This window comes from Muntiacus reevesi, chromosome 2 (assembly GCF_963930625.1).
Source record: "Muntiacus reevesi chromosome 2, mMunRee1.1, whole genome shotgun sequence".
Classification (NCBI taxonomy): domain Eukaryota; kingdom Metazoa; phylum Chordata; class Mammalia; order Artiodactyla; family Cervidae; genus Muntiacus; species Muntiacus reevesi.
In genome coordinates, this window is record NC_089250.1 from 63,890,108 (window position 1) to 63,915,367 (window position 25,260).

General features: G+C 48.9%; 1 protein-coding gene across 2 annotated transcripts in view; it reads left to right on the forward strand.

Moving 5' to 3' along the window:
• Window positions 1-25,260, forward strand: part of DLGAP4 (DLG associated protein 4) — an 85,568-nt gene that overhangs the window by 44,112 nt on the left and 16,196 nt on the right. For both annotated transcript variants that reach the window (XM_065921938.1, XM_065921939.1), the window contains 3 exons: window positions 9,950-10,311; window positions 12,792-12,880; window positions 13,428-13,840. In XM_065921938.1, coding sequence (XP_065778010.1) covers window positions 9,950-10,311; window positions 12,792-12,880; window positions 13,428-13,840 — 864 coding nt within the window. The remainder of the gene's footprint in view (window positions 1-9,949; window positions 10,312-12,791; window positions 12,881-13,427; window positions 13,841-25,260) is intronic.

A 25,260-nucleotide genomic window follows, 5' to 3' on the forward strand; every position in this document is an offset into this window, starting at 1 on the left:
GATGCCCATTCAAGGCCAACCCACTTAGCTGGGAAAACTAAGGGATTAGACCCTGTGCAAAGTACACGGCCCACCACGGTCTCACAGAGCAAACTTTTCTACACAGCCACTCTTTTTTCCTTTTTAATAGTTTTTATTTTTTTATGGCTGTGTTGGGTGTTTTTTGCTTCGAGGGCTTTTCTCTAGTTGTGGTGGGTGGGGGCTCCTCTTCATTGCGGTGCATGGGCTTCTCGTCGTGGTAGCTTCTGTTGCTACAGAGCACAGACTCTAGGCCCTTGGGCTTTAGTAGTTGAGGCACATGGGCTTGGTAGTGGCGGTTCCCAGGCTCTAGAATTCAGGCTGAGTAGTAGTTGCAGCACATATGGGGCTCCGAGGCACATGGGGTATTCCCGGACCAGGGATCGATCCCGAGTCTCTTGCACTGGCAGGCGGATTCTTTACCACTGAATCACCAGGGAAGCCCCACAGCCACTCTGGGAAGCTAAAAGCCTGTTCTCTCATCTATAAAACATCAGTGATGATTATCTCCCCTCCCAGGCTTGTGTCTGGAATAAAGTAGTACCTGGCCCAGTACTCACTCGGTCATGATCCTTTTAAATCTGTGCATAAGATAGGCCTCGCCTGGAAGACATTACTCGAAGCACGGCTTCATCGCTAAACTTCAAACAATTGCTCCAAGCTTTACCTCCCACCAGGTTGCACTCGTATAGTGTGTGTTTGTGTGTGTGTGTGTTTGTGTTGGGGGCTGACCTAAAGGGATCTTTTCTCTTTTTTTGTTTTTTATTTATTTTTAAAAAACTTTTTATTTTGTTTTGGGATATAGTTTTGGGGAATACAATTTATATTGGGATTTGTATTGGGAATACAATTTATATTGTATTGATTAACAGTGTTTTGATAGTTCAGGTGAACTGTGAAGGGAGTTGGCCATTCATACACATGTATCCATTCTCCCCCAAACTCCCCTTCCATCCAAGCTGCCACATAACATGAGCAAAGTTCCATGTGCTATACAGTAGGTCCTTGTTGGTTATCTATTTTAAATACAGCAGTGTGTACATGTCTATCCCAAATTCCCTAACTATCCCTTCCCTCTATCTCTACCCCTTGGCAACCATAAATTCATTCTCTTAAGTCTGTGAGTCTGTTTCTGTTTCGTAAATAAGTTCATTTTCTTTTTTTCCCATTATTTTTATTAGTTGGAGGCTAATTACTTTACAAATAAGTTCATTTTTATCATTTCTTTTTAGATTCTGCCTATAAGGGATGTCATACAGTATCTCTCCTTCTTTGTCTGAGTGACTGATTTCACTCACTGTGAGAATCTCTAGGTCCATCTATGTTGCTGCAAATGACATTGTTTCATTCTTTTTAATAGCTGTGTAATATTCCATTGTATATACGTACCACATCTTCTTTATCCATTCCTCTGTCAATGGACATTTAGGTTGCTTCAATGTCTTGGCTGTTGTAAACAGTGCTCCAGTGAACTTTGAGGTGCATGTACCCTTTTAGGTCATGGTTTTCTCCAGATGTATGCCCAGGAGTGGTGTTGCAGGGTCATATGGTAGCTCTATTTTTAGTTTTTTAAGGGACCACCATATTATTATCCATAGTGTCTGTACCAATTCACAGGGAGTTTTTCAGAGTGTTTGCCCTGGGCATCAGATTACCGCTCCAAGTCAGGAGTAACTCATTCTTCCCTGAGCCTCAGTCTATCCAGCTATCAAACAGGTTTGTTCAATCATTCAATAAATATTTACTGAGCCCAACCCTGTATTGGACTTGGTGCTGGGAAAGCATCTTAATTCTATAAAATATTGAGGGTCCAGTCGGTATAGAGTCTGCCTGCAATGCGGGAGACCCGGCTTCAATCCCTGGGTCAGGAAGATCCCCTGGAGAAGGAAATGGCAACCCACTCCAGGACTCTTGCCTGGAGAATCCCACGGACAGAGGAGCCTGGCAGACTAGTCCGTGGGGTCACAGGGAGTCAGACACAACTGAGTGACTAACACACACACACTCTCAGGAAGCTATGTTAGATCCCCAGGATGTGTATCTGGTCAGGGAGAGGACAGAAGACAAGCGAACCAGAAGGTTATCAGTGCCCAATGAAATTAAGGTCCTCAGAGCAAGAACAGCAGCTGTAGACAAGGGTGGTTAGGGAGGACCCATCAAGGATATGACCCCTGAGCCAAGACCTGAGTGGGCAGCAGCGATGAGAGCAGGTTAGGAAAGAGTAGGTGTGCAGAGATGGGGGTGGGAGCATCACAGACAGGGAGCAGCAGGTTCAAAGGCCCTGAGGTGAGCACACACTTGCAATGTTTATAGAACAGCAGCGTGACTGGAACAGAATGAGCAAGGGGGAAGTGTAGGAACTGAGCGAGCCTGAAGGGGCAGTGCCTGTCACAGGCCAAAGTAGGCAACGTTATGGAGTGGGGAGCCTTTGAAAAACTTTAGAAAAGGGAGGCAGTAATCTAATTTGTACTTTGAAATAACTCCTTGGGTTACTGTCTGGAGAGTGGTCGTGGGTGAGTTGGGCCACTGACAAAGCAGAGAGGCGGGAGGGTAGGAAGTGGAAGACTGGACCAGGCTGATGGGATGGAGAGGAGCCTGGCTCTGTGACATGTGCTTTTGTGGCGGAGGCCGGGGAGGAGCGGGTGGGACTCTCCAGGCTCCTGGAGTGTGTAGCTGAGTGCAGGGGGTCCCCTCTCCAGGAGAACAAGGCCGACGTGAGGGAGTGAGGCGTGGGTTCATCTGGACACTCTGGACTTGAGATGGCCTTGGCGCCTGACGCAGGGCTGCCTCGTGTGCCAGGCCGTGAGATAGGAGCAGTAACGCCTTCCAGCTGCAGTCAGGTCTGCGGGCTGTGGAATCCTCCGACTATAGGCCAGTTCACAGGGACTGTGTGAGGGGTTCTCTGGGCAAGAAGAAGGTTGCACTGTTCCCGTTGTCTGGGCAGCCCCAGGAAACCAAGGACCCTATCTGAGAGGAGGCCGCCCTCTCTCAGGCCCCCTGGCTTCCCTACACCACCTGAATTACCTGAATTCCACTTCGCCAAGCCATGCCCTGCTCGAATCTGCCCACGTCTTGAGCTCTTCTGCCTTGCTCCTCTGCTCAGAGCACCCCCCGCCACCTGAAAACCCTGTCTTTGCTTGCCTTCGGTGACTCTGGTCCGTCATGCCAGACCCAGTCAACCTTAATGTATTCCAGAAAGGCCCCCCAGCTGTCCCCCAGAAGGTGATCAGTCTCCCCTTCATCCAGAAACCATGGTGACTGAAGTTGCAGGGGCCACCCCAGGATTACAAAGCAGCTCCATACCTGCCAGCTCTTTGGATCCCACTCAGAGCACTTGGGGTGTCACACCCCACTTTCTGGTTGAAGCAGTTGACCTGCTCAAGGATGTTGCCTCCATGTGACCCTCATGGAGTTGGTGCAATGGCTGGGGCATGGGGGAGCGGTCAGACTTCAGGTAACTTGGGTTCAAGCCCTGGTCCTAACACTGCCTGGCTGTAAGGTGAGCTCGGCTGAGTCTCCTCACTTCTCTGAGCCCCACCTGCAAAACGGGGCAATGAGAGACCTACCTCACATACCTTTTCTGAGGGTTCGTTTGGCCAAAGTCCAGTCCATTCTCATTATTCACGGTGCTTACACACACACTGTCTCACAGACACTGAATTAGTGATACTGAACCATTGTTCCAATGGGAAATGCAGAGTCCCTGCACGTCCACCAGCTGCCAGCAGAAAACACCAAGGTTTCTATTAAAGACACCTATTTAGTATATTGTTGATTTGTCAACGTGGAATTTGGCCAATAACACCATAACTCACGCCTGAACAAAGCTTGTCTGACACACACGTTTTCTCCTTATGGAAAAAACATCTTGCACTTAACAACACTGGACACCGCTTCAGCACTATACTTCGGGCCATTTCAAACTGAGAAATCACCACCAGCAACAAAAAAACACAGAAAAATGTGAAAGCACAGCATTAAGTAGACCAGGAAAAGGAGGCTTGTTTACAGTATGAGCCGAAACAGAAGGACAGTGTCGCCTTGTTCATTGTCAGCTGGGAACCTGTGTGGTGGGCGATTCAAATTGTCGGGCTCTGCCAGTGGCCACAAAAGCCCCGCAAGTGTTGATTTAAAGGTTACAGATGAGTCTTTGCGCGTAGGCAAACTCACATTACAGACTTGTGAATAATGAGGGCTGGGTGTAGATGGAGCACTCGCTCCGTGAGGTCTGCAGTTAGTATTGGAACCGTCACCAACAGGAGTGTGTCCTGAGTGCGTCCCCTCTGGACAGCTGGCTTTGTCTTCCCCAGAGTGTCACCTTGGTAACCTCTTGGCTCCTGTGGACTTCAGAGTGGAAGGCCAGTGCAGGTTCTGGAGGCCCTGAGGCCACCCCGCCCCAGGCCCGCCCCCCCCCCCCCCCCCCCCCCCCCCCCCCCGCCAAGGGTTTGTTCCAGTTCCACTGGGAGGGAGGTGGCACCACGGAAAAGCTTCAAAGCAGTGGTGTGATTGGATTCCTTAAGTGGCCCATTGACCAGCATGAAAGAGGGATGGGAGAGGTAAGACAGGAGGTCAGGGGGCCAGGGAGCAGCAGTGTGGGGCATCTGGGGGGGGCTGGCTCTCCATCAGGAGGGAAGGGAAGGATTGGGAGGCAGTTAAGAAACCCCTGGCTGTGTGCACTCAGTCCCCAGGAGGATGTTGGGGGGAGAAGTGCTGCCAGTCCCTCTTACTGGTGTTTGAAATTAAAGTTTGATGTTGTTCTAAGGAGCAGTGAGGGAGGTGGTTCCAGGCTGACACAGGGAGGGAATAGCAGGGGGCATGTGGGCCGTCAACAGGAAAGTGGATCTCAGAGGCCAGTCTGTTCCTGGGATTTTCTCCCAGCATCCTCTGCTTTGGGGAGGGAGACAGGGAAGGAAGAGGAATTGGAGGCCAAGTGGGTGGGGAGCCTTGACTTCTGTTTTTATCATAGCAAGTGAGCCGCCCAGTTTAGTTGCGTATTGACCTGTTGCATGAGACAAAGAGAGATCTTACAGGTTCTCAGACAGCCCTTCCTCCAACAAGCCCTCCCTGGAGCCTGGCAGAGCCAGCCAAGGGAGTTTAGGGGTCTGGCTTTGAGGTCATATCTGTTTGCACAGGGTCTCGGGTGGGTCCACAGGCTCTTCTGCAGGGCCTGCGGCCATGGCTCCCACACTGTTGAGGCTGCTCCCTGCTCGGCTCCTGGGCACCAGCAGACCTGAGGGCTGGGCTGGTCCTCCAAAGCACTTGCAGGGGGGTTAGCCTCCTGAGGTTGCTGGGGAACCACAGCCACTCCTCTGAGCATGTGAACTCTGATTGGCCTTCTTCTGTACCTTGACATTAAAAAAGACAAACAACGTGCAGAAGCAAATTTATTCCAAGCTGAGAGTTTACTGGGTAAAATCTTGGTGCAGAAGGCAGACATGGGGGGCTCCTTCTCAGAAGAAGCAAGGGCTTGTGCACAGTGGGGTAGGGAGGCTGGGCTGGATGTCTGGGGCTGGGGGCAGGCGGCCTCACACAGCCAACTTCTGTCTGAGCCTGGGCATGAGGGACTAGCCGGGCCAAGGTGAAAGCAGGGAGGCACGCAGCCCCCAGAGCTCAGCAGTGCGGTGCGCAGACAGTGCTGGGGCTCAGCAGACGTTTCTCTTAGGATCTTTAAAAATACACACAAGAACCAGCTGGAGGAGCCAGTCATCCTGGAGTGATGCTCACCCCCAAGCTTCCCAGGGCAGGTCTGAAAGCTTTCCAGGGTGAATGGACACAGAGTTGGCCCCACTTGCCACGCTGGTGTCAAGTGCGGCACACAGAATGTCTCCACACAGGGCAGGGAGGGCCGCAGTCACATCCTGGCCGGCGCCAACATCTTGGGTCTCAGGGCATTTGCTTCCTCTAAAGTTCATTGGCAAATGATGGTTGTGCACCCTCTCTGGACTGGGGACTGGCTGCCGACACGCATGGGACACACACTCAGTCAGAGACTTGGCCACAGGCCTGAGTGCCCCAGAGGAGAGGGTCAGACTCTGCCTGGGCCAGAAAGGGCTGGGGGTGGAGGGATGGGCCGGAGAGCAGGAAACACGGAGGATATGCAGAGGGGTTTTGCCTGAGATGATGCATGTGCAAGAGGGCTTCAGTGCATGAAGAGTGTGGCATGTTTGGGAAAGGGTGGGAGGGCTCTCTGAAGCTCGAAGGGGCATGCTGAGGGGGTGGGAGGGCGGGAGGTGAGGCTGTCGGGATGGGAAGGTGGGACCAAACAGAAAGGGCTCCAAAGTTGGGACAGGACTAGAACCTCGGGTTCTAAAGTGCCGGAAGCCTTCACTATGGCTAAATCTTGATTTTCGGCACCCGAGGGTTTTTTTGGTAGTGGTGAGGTTCTTTTTCTTATTCAGCAAATACTTAGCTTTCTGTGCTTGAGACATCACTGTGGGCCTGGGATATGACCTGCTGTGCCAAGACAGACAGAGTCCCCCATCCACATCAGGCCTGTAACCTCTGGCAAGATTTGCTGAGATGAGCAGATGACAAACGTGGCAGGTGCTCTGATGAACATGCTGAGAGGCGTGAGATTAGGGAGCAGTCAGGGGAGGCCTCTGGGAGGAAGTGAAACGTGAGGAGCTGAGAGAAGCCTTCCAGGCAGAAGGGACAGCATGTGTAAAAGCCCCAAGCTGGGAGGAAGTGCGGGAGTTCAGAACACAGACTGGCTGCATCTGGATGCTGGAAGGGGCTGCGGAGGTGTTGGCCTATATTTCTTGGCATTTCATGCCTGTGAAAGAGAGCTGTACCATAGCGTCAGGCCCCATCCTCCTGCCCTGGGTGGGGGGGTACAGTGCTCACAGGTGAGTGACGCCCCCCACCCACAGAGGCCCCAAGGCCTCGAAATCCAGTCCATTAGTCACACCGCTTGTCTGTCACCTGTGCCCCCGGAGACATAGAGAATCCAAGATAAGTTCACTTGTCCTTTTATCACATCTGGCTGTCTGACCTGGCCTCCCCTAGTTTACGCTCTCTTTCTCTCTCCCTGTGTCTCTCATGAGTGGCTGCCTCCGCAGGACTCTGGCCTACACACCCTGAGAGAGAGACTGTGGACGGTGCCATTGTCTCCTGGGTGGGGCGGGTCCCTGCACAGATTGACTCCTCCAGGCCAGTGTCAGCCTACAACACAAGTGGGAGGCAAGGACCCCGACTGCAATCACAGGGCCTCAGCTAAGCTTAGAGCCCAGTTCTGGGTCCTCACGCTCACTGCCACCCCCTTTAGGGAGATGTTCTTAGGGAGGTGTCCCCCCTTAAGCATTTTGAGTGGATTGAGACTTCCTCCTCCTGGGGAAGAAAACTCCACTGATGCTTCCTTGGGACATTCAGGCCAACCAAACAAACGAATCATGAAATCCCCGGTGAGTCCGGGCTCTGCTGGCCGTGGGCTTCAGCGGGCTGCTTTACGTGTCCAGCTCTTGAGGGAGACTGGCCCGGGCCTGGTCAGAGAACCAGTCCAGTCTCCCACCAGGGAGAGTAACTGGGGAGTGGTAAACTTTTGGCTCACCCCTACGCCTATCTCCCTCAGAACGAGAAAGCAGTCAGAGCCGTGCTGGCCCTGGGCTGTCTGACCTCAGTGATGTAGCAGGTACATCTGTCCAAGGGGCTCCCCGAGCAGGCTGGGGAATTTTGGACAGAGGAGGAGCTGAGTGCTCTGAGCTCCCAGAGCACTGAGTCCCCTAGACTGGATCGGGCACGAGACATGGCTCCTGGCTCCGGGGCCTCTGTTGTTGTTGAGGCACTCGTGTCACAGCTGTCGCTCTGCTGAGGAGGGCCCCTGACTCTCCTGGTCCCCAGTGCGGGCCTGGCTTGGTACATGTGTCTGTCAGGTGAGCAGACAGGCAGATTGTCTAAATTACGTTTTTTATTTTTGTTGTTTGGTCACTCAGTCGTGTCTGACTCTTTGCGGCCCCACGGACTGCATCATGCCAGGCTTCCCTGTCCTTCACCATCTCCTGGAGTTTGCTCAAACTCATGTCCATCGAGTCGGTGATACCATCCAACCATCTCATCCTCTGCTGTCCCCTTCTCCTCCTGCCTTCAATCTTTCCCAGCATCAGGGTCTTTTCCAATGAGTCGGCTTTTTATTTTTAGGCAATGATCATTTACATACACTTGCAGGAAATAATACAGAGGGATCCTGGTACCCTTTACCCAGTTTCCTTCAGTGATAAAATCTTGCAGAACTGTAGTCTGCTGTCCTAGTCGGAATACTGACATAGACACAGCGCAGCAATCTTACTCAGATTTCGCCATCTTCACTTGTATCACCTGTGGTGTATTTTATCCAATGTGCTTTCATCACAAGTGCAGGTGCCTGTATCCACCAGCACGGTCAAGATCCACAGCTCCCATCAATTCGCACATACTGGGGTCTTCCCTGTCACCCTTTTATAACCAGGTCGCTTCATCCTCCTCATCACTCTCTCCCCCTAGTCTCTGCACAAACTGCTAATCTGTTCCCATCTCTATAATTAGGTCATTTCAGTAATGTTTTATAAATAGAATCACATGATCTGTAACTTTTGAGATAGCTTTTTCACGAAGCATAATTCACCTGACATTCATCCAAGTGGTTGCTTGTATCAGTGGTTCCTTTCTTCTGGCTGCTGAGTGGTCTTCCGTGGTCTGGGTGCACCACAGTCACTCACCCATCGAAGGACATCTGGGTTGTTTCCAGTTTGGGCCTATATCATACAAAGTTGCCATGAACATGCACGCATAAGTTTTTTGTGAACATGTTATCATTTCTATGGGCTAAACGCCCAAGAGTGTGGTTATTGGATTGTATGATATTTGCATGTTTAATTTTAAAAGAAACTGCCAGATCGTTTTCCAGGGTGGCTGTATCATCTTACATTCCCACCAGCCATGTGTGAGCGATCCCATTTCTCCACATCTTCACCAGCATTTGGTGTTGTCACCGTTTCTTATTTTGGTCATTCTTGTGTTTGCGTGGTGACATCTCGTGGGGCAGATGAATGGGTTCTCCTGTGCCTTCTCCACTGCCCCGGTGGCTCTGCGCCATCACCATCACCTTGATTGGCAGCCCCTTGAAGGCAAGGCTTAGAGCCCCTCCTCTGGCTCCTGTGGTCCTCACTTGGGTAGAGGCTGTTTCCATCCTCACTGGGGAACGGGCAGTTGGAGTTGAGATGCCAAGAAAAGCCACTGGATGTGACCTCACCCCTCAGAGGAAGTAGCTTCTGCTAGTTGACCAGCATCTCCTGTTTCAGACCGAAAGTGGAGCCAGCCCTGGGCCAGGATCGGAACGGGACTCTGAGACCCTCCCTCCCACGCAGGGCGGGTCTTAGTCCCCTGAGTCTTGCTGAAAACGGGGAGTCTGCCTGGGCGTGGTGGAGTCCTGGGGGAGGCGGACTGGTGTGTGTTCTCACATAACGAGGTGGAGGTGGTGGGCCGGGAACAGCACCCTGTGGGGAAGGATGACTGAGCCCTGAAGGATGTGTTGGTCTTTGACCAGATGGGGAGGGGGCTTCAGCGCAGAGGAGCAGGGTGGAGGGAAGGTAGAGTAGGAAGGAAGGACGAGAAGGGCAGGTCCCAGTGAGCTTGAGGACAAGTGAGGTTAACCATTCTTTAACTGTCCTGACCACGTGGGTACCCCAGCTGGATAATCCCTTTTGTGGGACTAAGAGGGGGAGGGTGTGTTGGTCCCTGTGGTTGGTCCCCCACTAGACTTGACCTTGGCTCAGCATGAGGATGGGCAGGGCTCAGGTCTGTCTGTCTTGGTCATGGCTGTGTCTGACCCCCATTCTCCTCCAGAAATCCTCACCAAGGCCAGAGCTAGGGTCAGGTCAGGTGGGGCCTCAGCCCTGAAAGGGGCTCCAGAGGGCTGACGGCTTCACCCCTGCCCTGCCCTCCTCTCACCCATCTGCAGGTTCATCATGCCTAGTGGCGTATAAGAAGACCCCGCCACCGGTCCCTCCACGCACCACGTCAAAGCCGTTCATCTCCGTCACAGTCCAGAGCAGCACCGAGTCCGCCCAGGACACCTACCTGGACAGCCAGGACCACAAGAGCGAAGTGACGAGCCAGTCTGGGCTGAGCAACTCCTCGGACAGCCTAGACAGCAGTACCCGCCCGCCCAGCGTGACACGGGGCGGCGTCACCCCAGCCCCTGAGGCCCCCGAGCCACCCCCAAAACATGCAGCTCTGAAGAGCGAACAAGGGACGCTGACCAGCTCTGAATCCCACCCCGAGGCCGTCCCCAAAAGGAAACTGTCATCTATAGGAATACAAGTAGGGGCCCCTTTCGCACTCTGTCCTCGGCCTGCACCGCGCACCTGCCTGCGTGTAATTACATCTGGCGGAGGCCCACTAGGTCTCCTGGGTCACGGTGGTTTGTCTGTTCTGGGGGGTCGGCCCCAAGTGGCCAAACCAAATTCCACCCATAAGCCATGCCTTCCTCAAGGTCGCCCGAACGTGGTGCGGGCCGTGCAGCTGTGGGCGCGTGTCCCTGCTCCAGTGATGGGTTGTCCCGGTGAATGTAGTTACACTCAGCCAGCCATCTCCTGTCCACTGTTTGCCTGTCCTCCTCTGTCTGTCTGTCCACTCCACCCTTTGCCCTGCCAGCCGACGTGTGGGAGACAGGACTGGCCCACCAGTTCCCTGATCCAAGGTCAGCTCAGGTGCGGAGGCTGCAGCCCTGCCTGGTGGTGGGAGCAGCGTGGAGCGTAGACGCCAAGGGCCAGGGGGACCAGGACCCAGGGCCCTGGAGCCTTGGGGGTTGCTCCAGGGGGACTTTGCCCAGAGCCTTCTCGGGCCTTGGGGACAGGTAGGTTGCTCAAGGTGCCAGGCCCACAGCAGATTGAGAAGTGGGACATCGGTCCTGACGCCTCCCTCTGCAAGAAAGGATCCAGGCAGATAATTCCCTGGGACTGAGGGGCCAAAGCCAGGAGACGCTTCGGGACGCTGGGCTCACTGCGCTCCTGACTACAGCGCACAGCAGGGCCGGGTGCGCTAGCTTCCCCCGCGCTGCCGCATGCCTCCTGCATGATCTCACATCAGTACTTGTGCTGTGAGCTGAGCGGGGGAACCTCGGCCCCGCCTTGCAACTTTCAAGAGCTGTTCTACACCCTTAATTAAGTAAAGCACACTCTGGGCGGGGGTGGGGAGTGGGGAGGGCAGCCACAGTGGGCTGAGAGCTTGGGGAAGGCAGAGCCCCTCCTAACCCAACTGGCGATCAAGGACATCCAGGTGGCGTGCGTGGTAGCTTAGATCAGACAGGATCTCCGTTTCCCCGGCCACCCCTGGCCAAGTGCACGACAAAGCACCAGCATTATAGAAGGAACATGGGACTCTACGGAGGGCTGAATGGACCAGAGGTGGCTCACTGGCCGATTGCTTGCACCTGCTTCTTGGGGAGGCAGAGTTTAGGCAGCTCTGGGCTACAGTTTCGCCACGGATACAAGAAGAAAGTTGGCCGGGAGACTATGTTTTCTGGTCTGCTTCATAAGAAGTTCAGGCCCTGGCCTGTACATCACTCTGGAGGGATTCTGAGGGGTACAGAAAATAGCCTAGTCTTGGTTGGGCAGCCCCACCCTCTCCTTGCCCAACCCAGATGCTCTCATCTTTACAGAAGACCCGAGAGAGAGTTAGTCACCCTGATTCTTACAATCAGAGGCTCACACGGGGCTGTGAACTCTGGCTCTCGGGCCCATCTAGGCTTCTCCCTGTTGGATCACCCCACCCCCATCCAAGCTCTCCAAGCAGTTCTTGGGAGCCGGTGATGCCCCGTCCCCTGAGCTGGCTCTAGCTGAAGGAGACATGCAGTTACACCCTCTATGGTGGGGAAGTGCCTGGTGCTCAGCCCTGTCCCAGAAAGCCTCTATGAAACCAAGAGACCAGAGCTTCCAATTTCCAGTGACGGTCCCAACAACCCTCGTCCATTCCTTGGTGCCTCACGCCCTGGCTCAAGTGTGGGTTCTCCCTCATTCGTGAGTGGTGATGGAGGGGCTGGCCTGGCCACTCTGTGGCCACGTACCTCTGTCCCAGGAATGAAAGGTAGGCTCAGGGCATCACTGGTATAGAGAAAGAGCGCCAACCTTGCACGTGACTCTGGTCCTTACTGCTCCCCCGGCCCACCTGGTGCTGATGGTAACCTCAGCCGAGTGTGATCAAGGCCCAGGGATGGCGTCCCGTAGGGCCCAGGGACTGGGCTGGCTGTGGTCTTGGTGACAGCTTTCAAATCCAGAACCGCTGCCCAGGGTTTGCCCCTTGTGCGGCGGCCCCAGCCTGCCCTTCAGCTGCAGGGTTGGGGGAGTGACCTCTGCCTCAAGACAGCCCGGCTTCAACTACACCAGATAACGGCTGTGGCTTTGTGTGTGTGTGTTTTCTTTCTCTTTCGTTGTCCTTTTTTTTTTCTTCTCTCTGATGCGTGTAAAGGAGAGGACTAGAAGGAACGGTTCCCACCTCTCGGAGGACAACGGACCCAAAGCGATCGATGTGATGGCACCCTCCTCAGAGTAGGGAAAGGCGGTCCTCTCCACCCCATCCCACCTCCCGCCCGCCTGCCCGCCCGCCTCCGCGCGAATGAGCAGTGCCCGGCTTCACCTGGTCCGGCCTCGGGCCCACGTGCAGTGTCCGCATGCCTCGTGTGCGTCTGTCCGCTCGTCCATTTGCGTCGTCCCACTAATGTGAATTTCAGCAGCAAGTGTGGTGTTTGTTTTTTTATTTTTGTCTTTGTCCCCGTGCCGTGGCTGTCGTTGTCCTTCAATAAGGTTGACTGCATTCAGCCAGTGCCAAACGAGGAGCCCAGTCCCGCTACCAAATTCCAGTCCATCGGGGTTCAGGTAGAGGACGACTGGCGGTAAGTGGCACCGAGGTGGTGGCTGCCTCTCCCCTCTCCTCTCCCTCCCTCCGCTCTCACCTCTCCCGCGCCTCCTCCTCCTGCTCTCCCTAACCCATTTCTCCTTGCTGGATTTCTAATAACCAAGCTGGGTTGGGGGTGCGGGCGGTGGTCCAGGCATGGAAGGCCGGGCGGGTGGGCGGCCGGGTGCGCTGATGAGCAAGGGTGAGCGCTTGCTCCGTGAGAGGAATCAGCCACGGGGGCTGAGGCTGGGCAGAACCACGGCCCAGCACCCCCAATGTTGGTGGGCTTCCTGGCCCCGCTGCAGTAAACAGGCAACCTTATGACCTTGTCCGTGTGTGCGTGTGCGGGCAGGGCGGGGGCTGAGCTGAGAATGAGACGGGGCTGTGGGACCCGCTTCAGGCGCATGGTGAGCAGACGATGCATCCGTTTCTCTGTCTCCCGTGTGTCCGGGTCGGGGTGGCCTCTGGTCTCCGACCCTCTTGGTGACTCACCCTTTCCTGTCCCCACCCCTCCTCCACGCCGTTCCCTGCCCACCCCCCCACAGAAGCAGCGCCCCCTCTCACAGCATGTCCTCCCGACGGGACACCGACTCGGATACCCAGGATGCCAACGACTCAAGCTGTAAGTCGTCTGAGAAGAGCCTCCCAGACTGCACCCCGCACCCCAACTCCATCAGCATCGATGCCGGCCCCCGGCAGGCCCCCAAGATTGCCCAGATCAAGCGCAACCTCTCCTATGGAGACAACAGCGACCCTGCCTTGGAGGCGTCCTCGCTGCCCCCGCCCGACCCCTGGCTGGAGACGACCTCCAGCTCCCCGGCAGAGCCAGCACAGCCCGGGGCCTGCCGCCGGGACGGCTACTGGTTCTTGAAGCTGCTCCAGGCGGAAACTGAGCGGCTGGAGGGCTGGTGCTGCCAGATGGACAAGGAGACCAAAGAGAACAACCTCTCTGAAGAAGGTGGGTACTGCGAGGCCGGCTCTCTGGGCTGGGTGGTTGGGGGTGCCAGCCCCGAGTCTCCGGGGTTCGCCAGGGGGAGTCTCTTTAAGTTCTCTTCTTGGCTCAGTTGTGAGCCCACCTCTTATTTTCATTCTTGCTTTTCTTCCTTCTATGCAACTACATAACCAGCCTTTTCACAGAAAGAATTTATGTCAGCAGCTGCTAGTTGCACAGGCTGTGGGGTCAGCCGCTCCCGGGGTTGAATCCCAGCTCTTTCCTTACTGGGGAAGTGACCTGGGCAGGTTTCTCTGAGCCTCAGTTTCCTTACCTGTAATGTGGAGATAGTCCTCCCCTCTGATGTGGTGGTGCATGTTCAAGGTCTGAGGAAGTACCACGCACGAAACTCGGCACCATAACTACGCCTTCAGCAGTTCCTTACTGAGCACCTACTGTGTGCCAGGCATCGAGGATCTAACTGTGGGCTCGGCAGGGTGTGAGGAACTGAATGGGTGAGACAGAAATCATCTACTTCCCTACTTAGGTTTCTGTCTATACCATGCCTGTTTCCAAAAATTCCCCTGAGAAATTAGTTCAGGAAAGATCTAGGAATATGTAGGGAGCCTGGAGTCCCAGGTGGTTGGTACAGGGAGGGGAAGCTCTGGCCCCCAGTTCGCTCCCCTCCACAGACCAGGCGGGAGGGACGGAGCATCCCACTGACCCCTGGTGGCCAGGGCCTGAGGAAGGCACCCTTGATGACGCAGAGTCCCTGTTTCCACTGTCTCTAGGCCAGTTCCCAGCTTTGATGTCACACCCACTGGTGTGCAGGGAACTGTTGCGAGGTATATACCTAATAACTTCTTACAGTACTAGTATTTATAAAATCAGAGCCGAGGCACGGATCCTGAGCTGCTTCTACTGGAAACCACCCAGCCCTCTGCCCTTCCTCCTCAGCCTTCCCCACCTTCAGCTCTCAACCGCTCTGTCTTCTGGTATCTACCTTGAATATTTCTTTCATTCTTCTTTTTTTTTTTTTAATGGAAATACCTTTCATTTTCTCTCAAGTTAATCATTATCATGTATTGAAATCTACCATAATAGTTCATATTTAGCTGTGTCACCTCCCCTTCCTGTGTCCCACCCTCCATATATTACATCAGTTTGGCATTAAAAAAACAATCAATATTTCTGTTTACTGTGAGCATGTAAATGATGTTCACTGCAGAGCCTTGTAGTAGGATTTCATTGTCTCATACATTTTCTTTTTCCTAAAATGAATGGTTGTATACTCTTTTGTATACTTTGTTTTCTAAGCTCTTATTTGTAATTTTTTTCACATGCCCCAGGAGATCTGCCTGCCCTCCACCACCATTGTTTCCCAGGTGTGCAGATGGATCAGATCATCTCAGGATCTCCTGTCTTTCTCAGTGCCCTCTGTCCCCAGCTCTGGTCTGGCCAGGTTGCTTTCTAGGCTTGCTACCTAGCTGCTGTCCAGAGACTTCCCTTTTCATCACCTGGGACTGCCCTTAGCTACTTTCCTGCTTTTTGGACCATGTGGTCTTCTGCTTTCCTGGGTTTAGTCCTTCACTTTACTGGAGCACACCTTCAGTTGGAGATAAATTTTTGGAAACCACCATGTCTTTTTTCAGACCTCATATAGTTTGGCTGAGTGTAAAGTTGAAAATAATAAATACCAATTATTTTTATATAAATGTAGAGATATATATAATATTAAATAACATTCCCTCAGAACCTTAAAGAGGCTGTATTGTACTTAGCTTCCATTACTTGTGCTTAAAAAAAAAATGTGGACTTCACTGGTGGTTCAGACGGTAAACAATCTGACTGCAATGCAGAAGATGTGGGTTCAGCCCCAGGGTCGGGAAGATCCCCTGGAGAAGGAAATGGCAACCCACTCCAGTTTTCTTGTCTGGAGAATTCATGGACAGAGGAGCCTGGCGAGCTACAGTCCATGGGGTCACAAAACAGCTGGACACGACTGAGTAACTAAGACTTTCACTTTGACTTGTGCCTAAAAGTTTGAGGCTGGTCCAGTTCTCAGTCCTTGGAAGCTGTTAGAGTCTTCACTTCACCTCTTTTGTGAAGGTTCTAGATGATGTGTCCTGGAATAGGTCTTTGTGCCAGTGGTTAATAGGCCACTTGTATGTGGAGACTCAGACCTTTTGTCTCTGAGAAATAGTCTGCATTAATTTTTAAAAAATAATTCCCTCACTTCTACTTGTTCTGTTTTCTCTCTCTGAAACTGCTGTCACTCAGATGTTGGGTTTGCTGAGTCGACCCTGTCTCAGATCTTTTTTGTTTGTTATCTTTTTATTGTCTGTCTTTCTAGAAGGCTTTTTCTTTTTTTTTCCCATACTGTAACAACTTTATTGAGATATAATTCAATGCCATAAAATTTACCCCTTTACAGTGTTACTATTAGTACAGTTAGTATACTCATAATGCTGTGCAACCATCACTACTATCTGAATTCAGAACATCTTCATCACTCCAAGAAGAAACCCCATGACTATAAGCAGTCACTTCTCATCACCTCCGCCCCACTGTCTCTTAGCAACCACTAATTCCGTCTCTGCAGATTTGCCTATTCTGGACATTTATGCAAATTGAGTCATACAGTATGATCGTATGACAGGTCTTTTGTGTCTCACTTTTGCCCTTTTTTTGCCACAGTTTGCAGGTTCATTCTTGTTGTAGCATGTATCAGGTTTTCATTCCTTATCATGGAATAATATTCCATTTTATGGGTATACTGCATTTTATTTAAACATTTGGCTGTTGATGGACATTTGAATTGTTTCCACTTTGAGGCTAGTATGAGTAATGCTGCTATGCACATTTGTGTACAGGTTTGTGTATGTAACCAGAAGTGGAATTGCTGGGTCATATGGTTATTTTGTGGAGGAACCTGCTGAACTTCCATAGTGACTGCTCCATTTATAACATTCCCACTAGCAGCACACGAGGGTTCTAATTTCTCCACACCCTCACGAACTCTTGTAATTACTGCTCTTTTTGATTATAGCCATCACAGTGGTAAAGTAGTACCTTGTTGTGGCTTTGTGTTTCCATGGTGGCTCATAAAGTGTATAGTATTTTTGCATGTGCTACTTGTGTATCTTTTATTGGAGAAATCTATTGAGATCTGGAGGTTTTCTTGACTTCACTCTGTCCATCAAATGTTTATCAGAGCCATCTGTATAACAGTACTTTCTTACTCTGTTCCTTTTTCATAACATTTTTTCCTTGTTATGTGGATAGAGTATCTTCTATCTTTCTAAGACCTACATATATATTTATTTAAGTTTTCATGTGTCTCTGTGTTGTCTCTATTTCCTTTAGATCCTTCTTTCTATGTATCTTTTTCAGTTGGAATCTTTCTTGGAATGTCCAGTAATCTTTGGTTGTTTATTCATATTAAAAGTGAGCACCTAACCCAGGAGTAGGAAGGGATGGACTATAAGATCACTGATTTTATTGTTAGCCTAGTAGTTCCTCTTGTTTTTTAATTTTATGATTTAATTTAAAGTAGAACTTCAGAATTTCCTGGCAGTTCAGTGATTAGGACTCAGCACTTTCGCTGCTGTGCCGCAGGTTCCATCCCTGATTGGGGAATAAGAATCCCCCAAGCTATGTGGTGTGGCCAAAAAATAAAATAAAGCAAAGCTTAATTTTAGAGTTAACAAAAGCAAATTATATAAAAATAGCAAAAGTCGTGGTAATATACTGGTGTGTTGGTAACATACAGTAGTAACATCAAAGATGAAGAAATAATTATTTAACCATCAGGATAAAAACTCTCTAATAGCAGAATAAAACTCATAATAGCAGATAAAACTATTATGAATAATACTGCTGTGAATATTCATGTAGAAGATTTTGTTTGACTACCTGTGTTCAAGTCTTTTGGGTATATACGTGGGGATAGAATTGCTGGGTCGTGTGGTAATTCTTTAATTTTTTTTTCATTTTGTTACTGTGAAATATATATAAAACTTGCCGTTTTAATCACTTTTAAGTGTGTAATTCAGTGGCATTACCTATATTCACAATATTGTATATCACCAACATCTATTTCCAAAACTTTTTTATCACCTCAAATCGAGATTCTGTACCCATTAAGCAATAATTCCTCATTCCCTTCTCCACCCGGCCCCTGGTGACCTCTGATCTACCTTCTGCCTCTGAATTTCCCCATTCTCAATCTTTCGTGTAAGTGTAATGATACAGTGTTTATCCTTTTGTGTCTGGCATGTTTTCAGGGTTCATCCATGTTTCAGCATATTAGAACTTCATTCCTTTTTATAGCTGAATAGTATATTCTACTGTATTTAAATATTGATACCACATTTGTTTGGTCCATTCATCTGTTGGCAGACATTTGGGTTTTTTCACCTTATAGCTACAGTGAATAATGCTGCAATGAACACTGGATATAAGAATCTGTTTCAGTCCAATTTTCAGTTCTTTCGAGTGTAAACCCAGGAGTGGAATTGCTGGGTCACATGGTAATTCTATGTCTAGCTTTTTGAGGAATCGCCAAACTGTTTTCCACGGCAGTTGTGCCACTTTACATTCCCACCAGCAATGCATAAGGGTTCCAGTTTCACGATATCTTTGCTAACACTTGTTATTCCATCTTTTAAAAAAAAATTATAGCCATCCTAGTAGGTATAAAGTAGCATCTTGTTGTCATTTTGATTTGCATTCCCTGATGACTGACTCTAAGCACCTTTTCGTGTTCTTATTGGTCATTTGTGTATCTTCGGAGAAATAATTATATTCAAATAGCCTCTTTAATGGGGCTGTTTTTCTTTTTGTGGTTATATTTAGGAGTTCTTTACATATTCTGGATAATAGGCCCGTGTCAGATATATGATCTATAAATATTTTCTTCCATTCTGTAGGTTGTCTTTTCACTTTCTTCATAGTGTCCTTTGATGTGCAAAAGTTTTTAATTCCGATAAAATCCAACATCTATTTTTCTTTTATTGCCGTGCTTCTGTTTTTTTAAATTATGAATATATATTAATTTAATAAAAATTAAAATTAGGACAGGGACTTACCTAGTGGTCCAGTGGTTAAGAATCCAATTTTCCAATGCAGGGGACTCAAGTTTGATCCCTGGTCAGGTAACTGTGATCCCACATGCCGCAGGGCAACTACAGACACGCCCTTGCAATTAGAGAAGCCCGCAACCTGCAGGGACAACCCAGCACAACCAAAACAAAAAAAAAAAAAAATTTTTTTTTTTTAAAATTAGGACAAAAAACCATGAGGCAGTGAGAGGTAACCAGCAGGTCTATGGGCAGGGCCTTCTGAGAGGTAGACTTGCAGACACCTCAGAATATTGGTTTCAAATAACACAAGGTAAAAATCATGTCAAGATAACAAAGGAAACCAGTTACATTAATATATAGTTACTAAAATAGTAAATAAACCTGTGATGTGATAATATATGTAATTATTTGTTAAGGCATTAATAATAATACAGTCTTGCAATCTGTCTACTAAATTTTAAAGTAATGATGACAGTAAGCGTTATTTCGAGATAACTGTAACTGCTGTAATGTGACATGAAATTATCTTTGATTTCTGTTGGTGACAGTGTGGCAGGTACTGCTGACACTGAACCAGAGTAGTTTGTTGCCTGAGTTTAAGGGCGTCCTGTTCTAGGGCGACTGGGTGACAAACTGGTCCTTTCCTTAGAAGATCTTGAAATGTCAGTATCTTTTCTCTATAAGCCTTCAGAATCATCTTCAGAAAAGAATCCTCTAGTTTCTCCCGGGGGCCTGTGTCTGGTTGCTGGCATCCCAGAGGCTAGGCAGCAGGAGGGAGCTCACAGACTCATTCATTCCACGCCGTCCACCACTGACCCTGCCTGGTGGCCTAGGGTCGGAGCACCTACAGCAGCACTTTTAGTCAAAACACAGTGAAAACCATGAACTTTAAATGTTCTAGGAACTGCATTTAGAAAGAAAAAGAGAGATAGATGAAATTAATTTTAATACATTTATCTTATTCAGTATGTCCAAGTAGTAGTGTTTCAAAATGTGTTCAACACAGAAGATTTTTGAGGCATTACATTACTTTCATACTAAGTAAAGTCCAAAATAAATAAAGTCCAGTGCATACTTTATCATCCATCTCAATCCAGACAAACCACATTTCAGCTGCTCACTTGCTTCATACGACCAGGAGCTGTCGTATTGGATGGCACAGATGAGAAGAATAAGCCTGGGGCTGAGGGGACTTCCCTGGTGGTCCACTGGTTAAGACTCCACGATCCCAATGCAGGGGCCCCCCCATTCGATCCCTGGACAGGGACCTAGATCCCACATGCCACAACTAAAAGATGCCACAACTAAATATCCCACATGCTGCAACTGAGACCCAGTGCAGCCAAATACATTAAAAGAAAAAAAAAGCCTAAGATGAAGGTGCAAAGATACCTTAGTGACAAAGTGTTGGTAGAGGAGGTTAAACTTTCTGGCACTATTCTTAATTCTTTCTGGATTGAGAAAAGGCTTCCCTGCTAAGGGTTATTATGTCATGCCAAACAGTATTACCTTTCTGTAGTATTATGAGCAGGTGTTCTTTCAACATAATGGCATTTCTCAATAAGCAGCCCCAGCCCCTGCTATTGAACCCGAACTCTGCGTGGAGCCCTTTTCCCAGCCCTGCATCTGTGACTATAACGTAAGGACAGAAGTGGTCACGTTGCTCTGTTCCTTAGATTCAAGATAAGTATTCTGACTGCTCAGGTGAATCAGTAACACCCATGCAGGTGACTGTCTTTCTCAAATAGTTTTGTGTTATACGGCCGTTCATCTCCAGAACATTTTCATCTTCCCCAGGTGACACTCTGTACCTGTCAAACACTAACTCCCCATTCCCCCTCCCCCATCCCTTGGCAACCACCATTCTTTCTGTCTCTTGTGAATTTGACTACTCTAGGCACCTCATATAAATGGAATCATACGGTGTTTGTCCTTTTGTGACTGGCTTATTTCACTTAGCATAATGTCCTCAAGATTCATGGACATTACAGCTTCTATCAGAATTTCCTTTCTTTTTAAGACTGAATAATATTCTCTTGTGGGGAAAGACCCACGTCTTGCTTACCTGTTCATCTGTCAGTGGCTACACGGGTTGCTTCCGTCTTTTGTCTGTTGCCAATAATGACACTTCTATCTTAGGACCACAATTCTTCCTTGACAACCGTGCTTTCTGATCAAATTATGTATGTCCAGCCAAGGCCCTTGTCTAACTTATGGCCACAGGTTTTTTGTGTTTAATATTTATGTATTTGCTGCATCTGGCCACAAGTTTGTTTTTTGTTTTTTTTCTTATGGCCATAAAATTTAATGTCACTGTTCTTAGATTTTTGGAAGAGCGTTACCAAGAAGGTGCCTGAAGGAGACTGTGGTACCTGCCTATCATGCAGAAACCTGATGGAGATCCTCCAGGCATTCCAGCTGGAGGAAACTACAGGGACAGAGGCAGGGAAGGGAACCACAACTGAAAGAAAGGGATGGGAAGAGGGGGATGGGGGGATCACGAGAGTAGGAAGCTGACTGAGAGGAGCCTCAAATATCAGATCAAAGTATTGAGCATTACCCTCCAGGCAGGGCAGGGAGCAGCTGAAGATCTGAAGTAACAGTGAGATGGTCAGATTTTCTTATTAGAAAGATCACACTTGATTGCTGTATTGGAAAGGCTTTGGAAACTGGGAGACCTGGGGTCGAGGAGGAAGGAGTGGATAAACAAATGTTTCTGAATGTTCCTAATGAACCAGCCAGAGGGGCCCTGGGTCAGATGGAGAGCTCCAGCTCCCCTGGTCTGGGCCACAGGTGACTGGAGAGGTCATTAACTTGAAAGAGGGAGATGGAAGCAGGACATGCCTGGTTGGATAAGGGGGAGCCCTTGGAGAAGCAAGATTATAAAGATCAAGTTGCACACATGTCTTTCTTGCTGTTGAAGGAGGTACAGATGAAAGGAACACTTAAATATAGCCTGTGGAAACTCCTGTGGCCTGGGGGGTTGATAAGACTCATTCCAGAGAATCAGCCTTGAGCGCTGGGCGGCTTACCATGAGCCAGCTCTCGACATTCACCATCTTGTTTACTCGCTGCTACCCAGTGAGGTCAGAGTTATTAAAATCCTGTCTTGAAGAAGAAGCAAGCACATGGAAGTGAAGTGCTCCACCGCTCACAGCTATGTGACCTTTGGCCCATCTGAGCCTACTTCTCCCCGTTGTTCAGTGGGGATCATGACCCCCACTCGTAGCCTCTGGCGGGGGTAAGATGGGACCCTGTGTATGAGGAGTGCTTGGCCTGAGTGCCCAGCGGTGAATGGTACCAGCTGTGCCTGCTGCAGCTGCCGCCACCATCACCCTAACTTGTAGATGGATGCAGCCCAAGCCAGGAACTGAAAAGGAGGCCAAGGCTTTAGCTGTGAGACAGAGGTGAACAGGGGTAGACAGAGCCAGCAGGCTAAGGGAGGGGGCCCGCCATCCCATCTCCTCTGCTCTCTCGAGAAAGGGAGCTGTGAGAGAGGCCTTGGGTGAGTCACCTCAGGCCTCCACTTCCTCACATGTGACTTGGGTGGACCAATATCAACCCCACCGGGCTGTGTATTAATGCACGATTAGAAACACGAAGCCCTTGGCAAGAACCCAAAAGATGGTAGCATCAACGTCTTACTTTTTTTATAGATATAATTTTATTTATTTATTTATTTTTGGCCGTGCTGAGTCTTCTTGCTGCACAGGCTTTTCTCTGATTACAGTGAGCAGGGGCTACTCTTGGTTGCAGCGCAAGGACTTCTTATCCAGTGACTTCTCTTATTGTAGCTCTTGGGCTCCAGAGCGCAGGCTCAGCAGCTGTGATGCAGGGGCTTAGCTGCTCAGTGGGATGTGACATCTTCCCGGACCAGGGCTGGAACTCATGTCTCCTACATTGGCAGGCAATTCTTCACCACTGGGTCACCAGAGAAGTCATGTATGAATTTTAGGATCGATTTTTCTGTAGCTGCAAAATATTACTGGAATTTTGATAGGAACTGTATTGAGTCTGAAGATTGCTTTGGGTAGTATTGACATTTGAACAATATTAAGCCTTCTAATTCATGAATATGGGGTATGTTTCCATTTATCATTAATTTCTTTCAACAGTGTTTTATAGTTTTCATTGTACTAGTTTATCACCTCCTTAGTTAATTCTTAGATATTTTGTTCTGTTTGATGGTATCATAAATGGAATCATTTTTATAATTTCCTTTTCAGGTTTTTATTGTTCAGTTCAGTCACTCAGTTGTGTCCGACTCTTTGTGACCCCATGAATCGCAGCACGCCAGGCCTCCCTGTCCATCACCAACTCCCAGAGTTTACTCAAACCCATGTCCATCGAATTGGTGATGCCATCCAACCATCTCATCCTCTGTCATCCCCTTCTCCTCCTGCCCCCAATCCCTCCCAGCATCAGGGTCTTTTCCATTGAGTCAGCTCTTCGCATGAGGTGGCCAAAGTACTGGAGTTTCAGCTTCAGCATCAGCCCTTCCAGTGAATATTCAGGACTGATTTCCTTTAGGATGGATTGGTTGGATCTCCTTGCAGTCCAAGGGACTCTCAAGAGTCTTCTCCAACACCATAGTTCAGAAGCATCAATTCTTCGGCGCTCAGCTTTCTTTATAGTCCAACTCTCACATCTATACATGACCACTGGAAAAAACCATAGTCTTGACCAGACGGACCTTTGTTGGCAACGTAATGTCTCTGCTTTTAATATGCTATCTAGGTTGGTCATCACTTTCCTTCCAAGGAGTAAGCATCTTTTAATTTCATGGCTGCAGTCACCATCTGCAGTGATTTTGGAGCCCCCAAATATAAAGTCTGACACTGTTTCCACTGTCTCCCCATCTATTTCCCATGAAGTGATGGGACCAGATGCCATGATCTTAGTTTTCTGAATGTTGAGCTTTAAGCCAACTTTTTCACTCTCCTCTTTCACTTTCATCAAGAGGCTTTTTAGTTCACCTTCACTTTCTGCCATTAGGGTGGTGTCATCTGCATATCTGAGGTTATTGATATTTCTCCCGGCAATCTTGATTCCAGCTTGTGCTTCTTCCAGCCCAGCGTTTCTCATGATGTACTCTGCATAGAAGTTAAATAAGCAGGGTGACAATATACAGCCTTGACGTACTCCTTTCCCTATTTGGAACCAGTCTGTTGTTCCATGTCCAGTTCTAACTGTTGTTTCCTGACCTGCATAGATTTCTCAAGAGGCAGGTCAGGTGGTCTGGTATTCCCATCTCCTTCAGAATTTTCCACAGTTTATTGTGATGCCCACAGTCGAAGGCTTTGGCGTAGTCAAAGCAGAAATAGATGTTTTTCTGGAACTCTCTTGCTTTTTTGATGATCCAGCAGATGTTGGCAATTTGATCTCTGGTTCCTCTGCTTTTTCTAAAACCAGCTTGAACATCTGGAAGTTCACGGTTCACGTATTGCTTATAGAAATGTAACTGATTTATTTTTGGCTGCACAACATGGCTTGCAGGATCTTAGTTCCCTGACCAGGGATTGAACCCAGACCCTCAGCTGTGAAAGTGCAGAGTGCTAACCATTGAACCACCAGGGAATTTCTGAAATGCAACTTATCTTGTGTGTACTGACTTTGTATCCTAATCCTACTTGCTTTACTTAATTCATTTATTAGTTCTCTCAGATTTTTTTGGTGGAATCTAAGTTTTCTACATACAAGGTCATATCCTCTGCAAACATTATTTTACTTCTTCCTTTCCAATTTAGATGCCTTTTATTACTTCTTGCCTTTCTGCTCTGGCTGAAGCTTCCAATCTTATGTTGAATCAAAGTGATGAATGTGGGCATGCTTCCCTTATCCCTGATCTTAGAGAAAACACCCTGGAGTATTTCATTGTGGGTTTTTCATATATGGCGTTTATTTATTGAGGTAGTTTCATTCTATTCTTTGTTTACTGTTTCTCTCATGAAAGAGTGTTGAATTTTGTCAAATGTTTCTTCTGCATGAATTGATTGTATGGTTTTTCCCTTTCATTCTGGTGATGTGGCATATTTCATTGATCAGCTTTCACATGTTGAACCATCCTTGCACTCCAGGAATAAATCCCACATGGTCATATGTATAATCCTTTTAATATGCTGCTGAATTCTGTATTTTGTTGAGTATTTTTGCATCAGTATACATAAGGGATGATGGCCTGTAGTTTTCTTGCAGTATCTTTGTCTGGCTTTGATAACAGGGTAATGCTGGCCTCATAGAATGAGTTAGGAAGTGTTTCCTCCCCTTCAATTTTTGGAAAAGTTTAAGGAGTGCCTTTAGTCATCTTTAAATGGTGGATTTCAGCAGTTTCTTAGGTTGTAAGTTAGGTTGTTGATTTGAGAT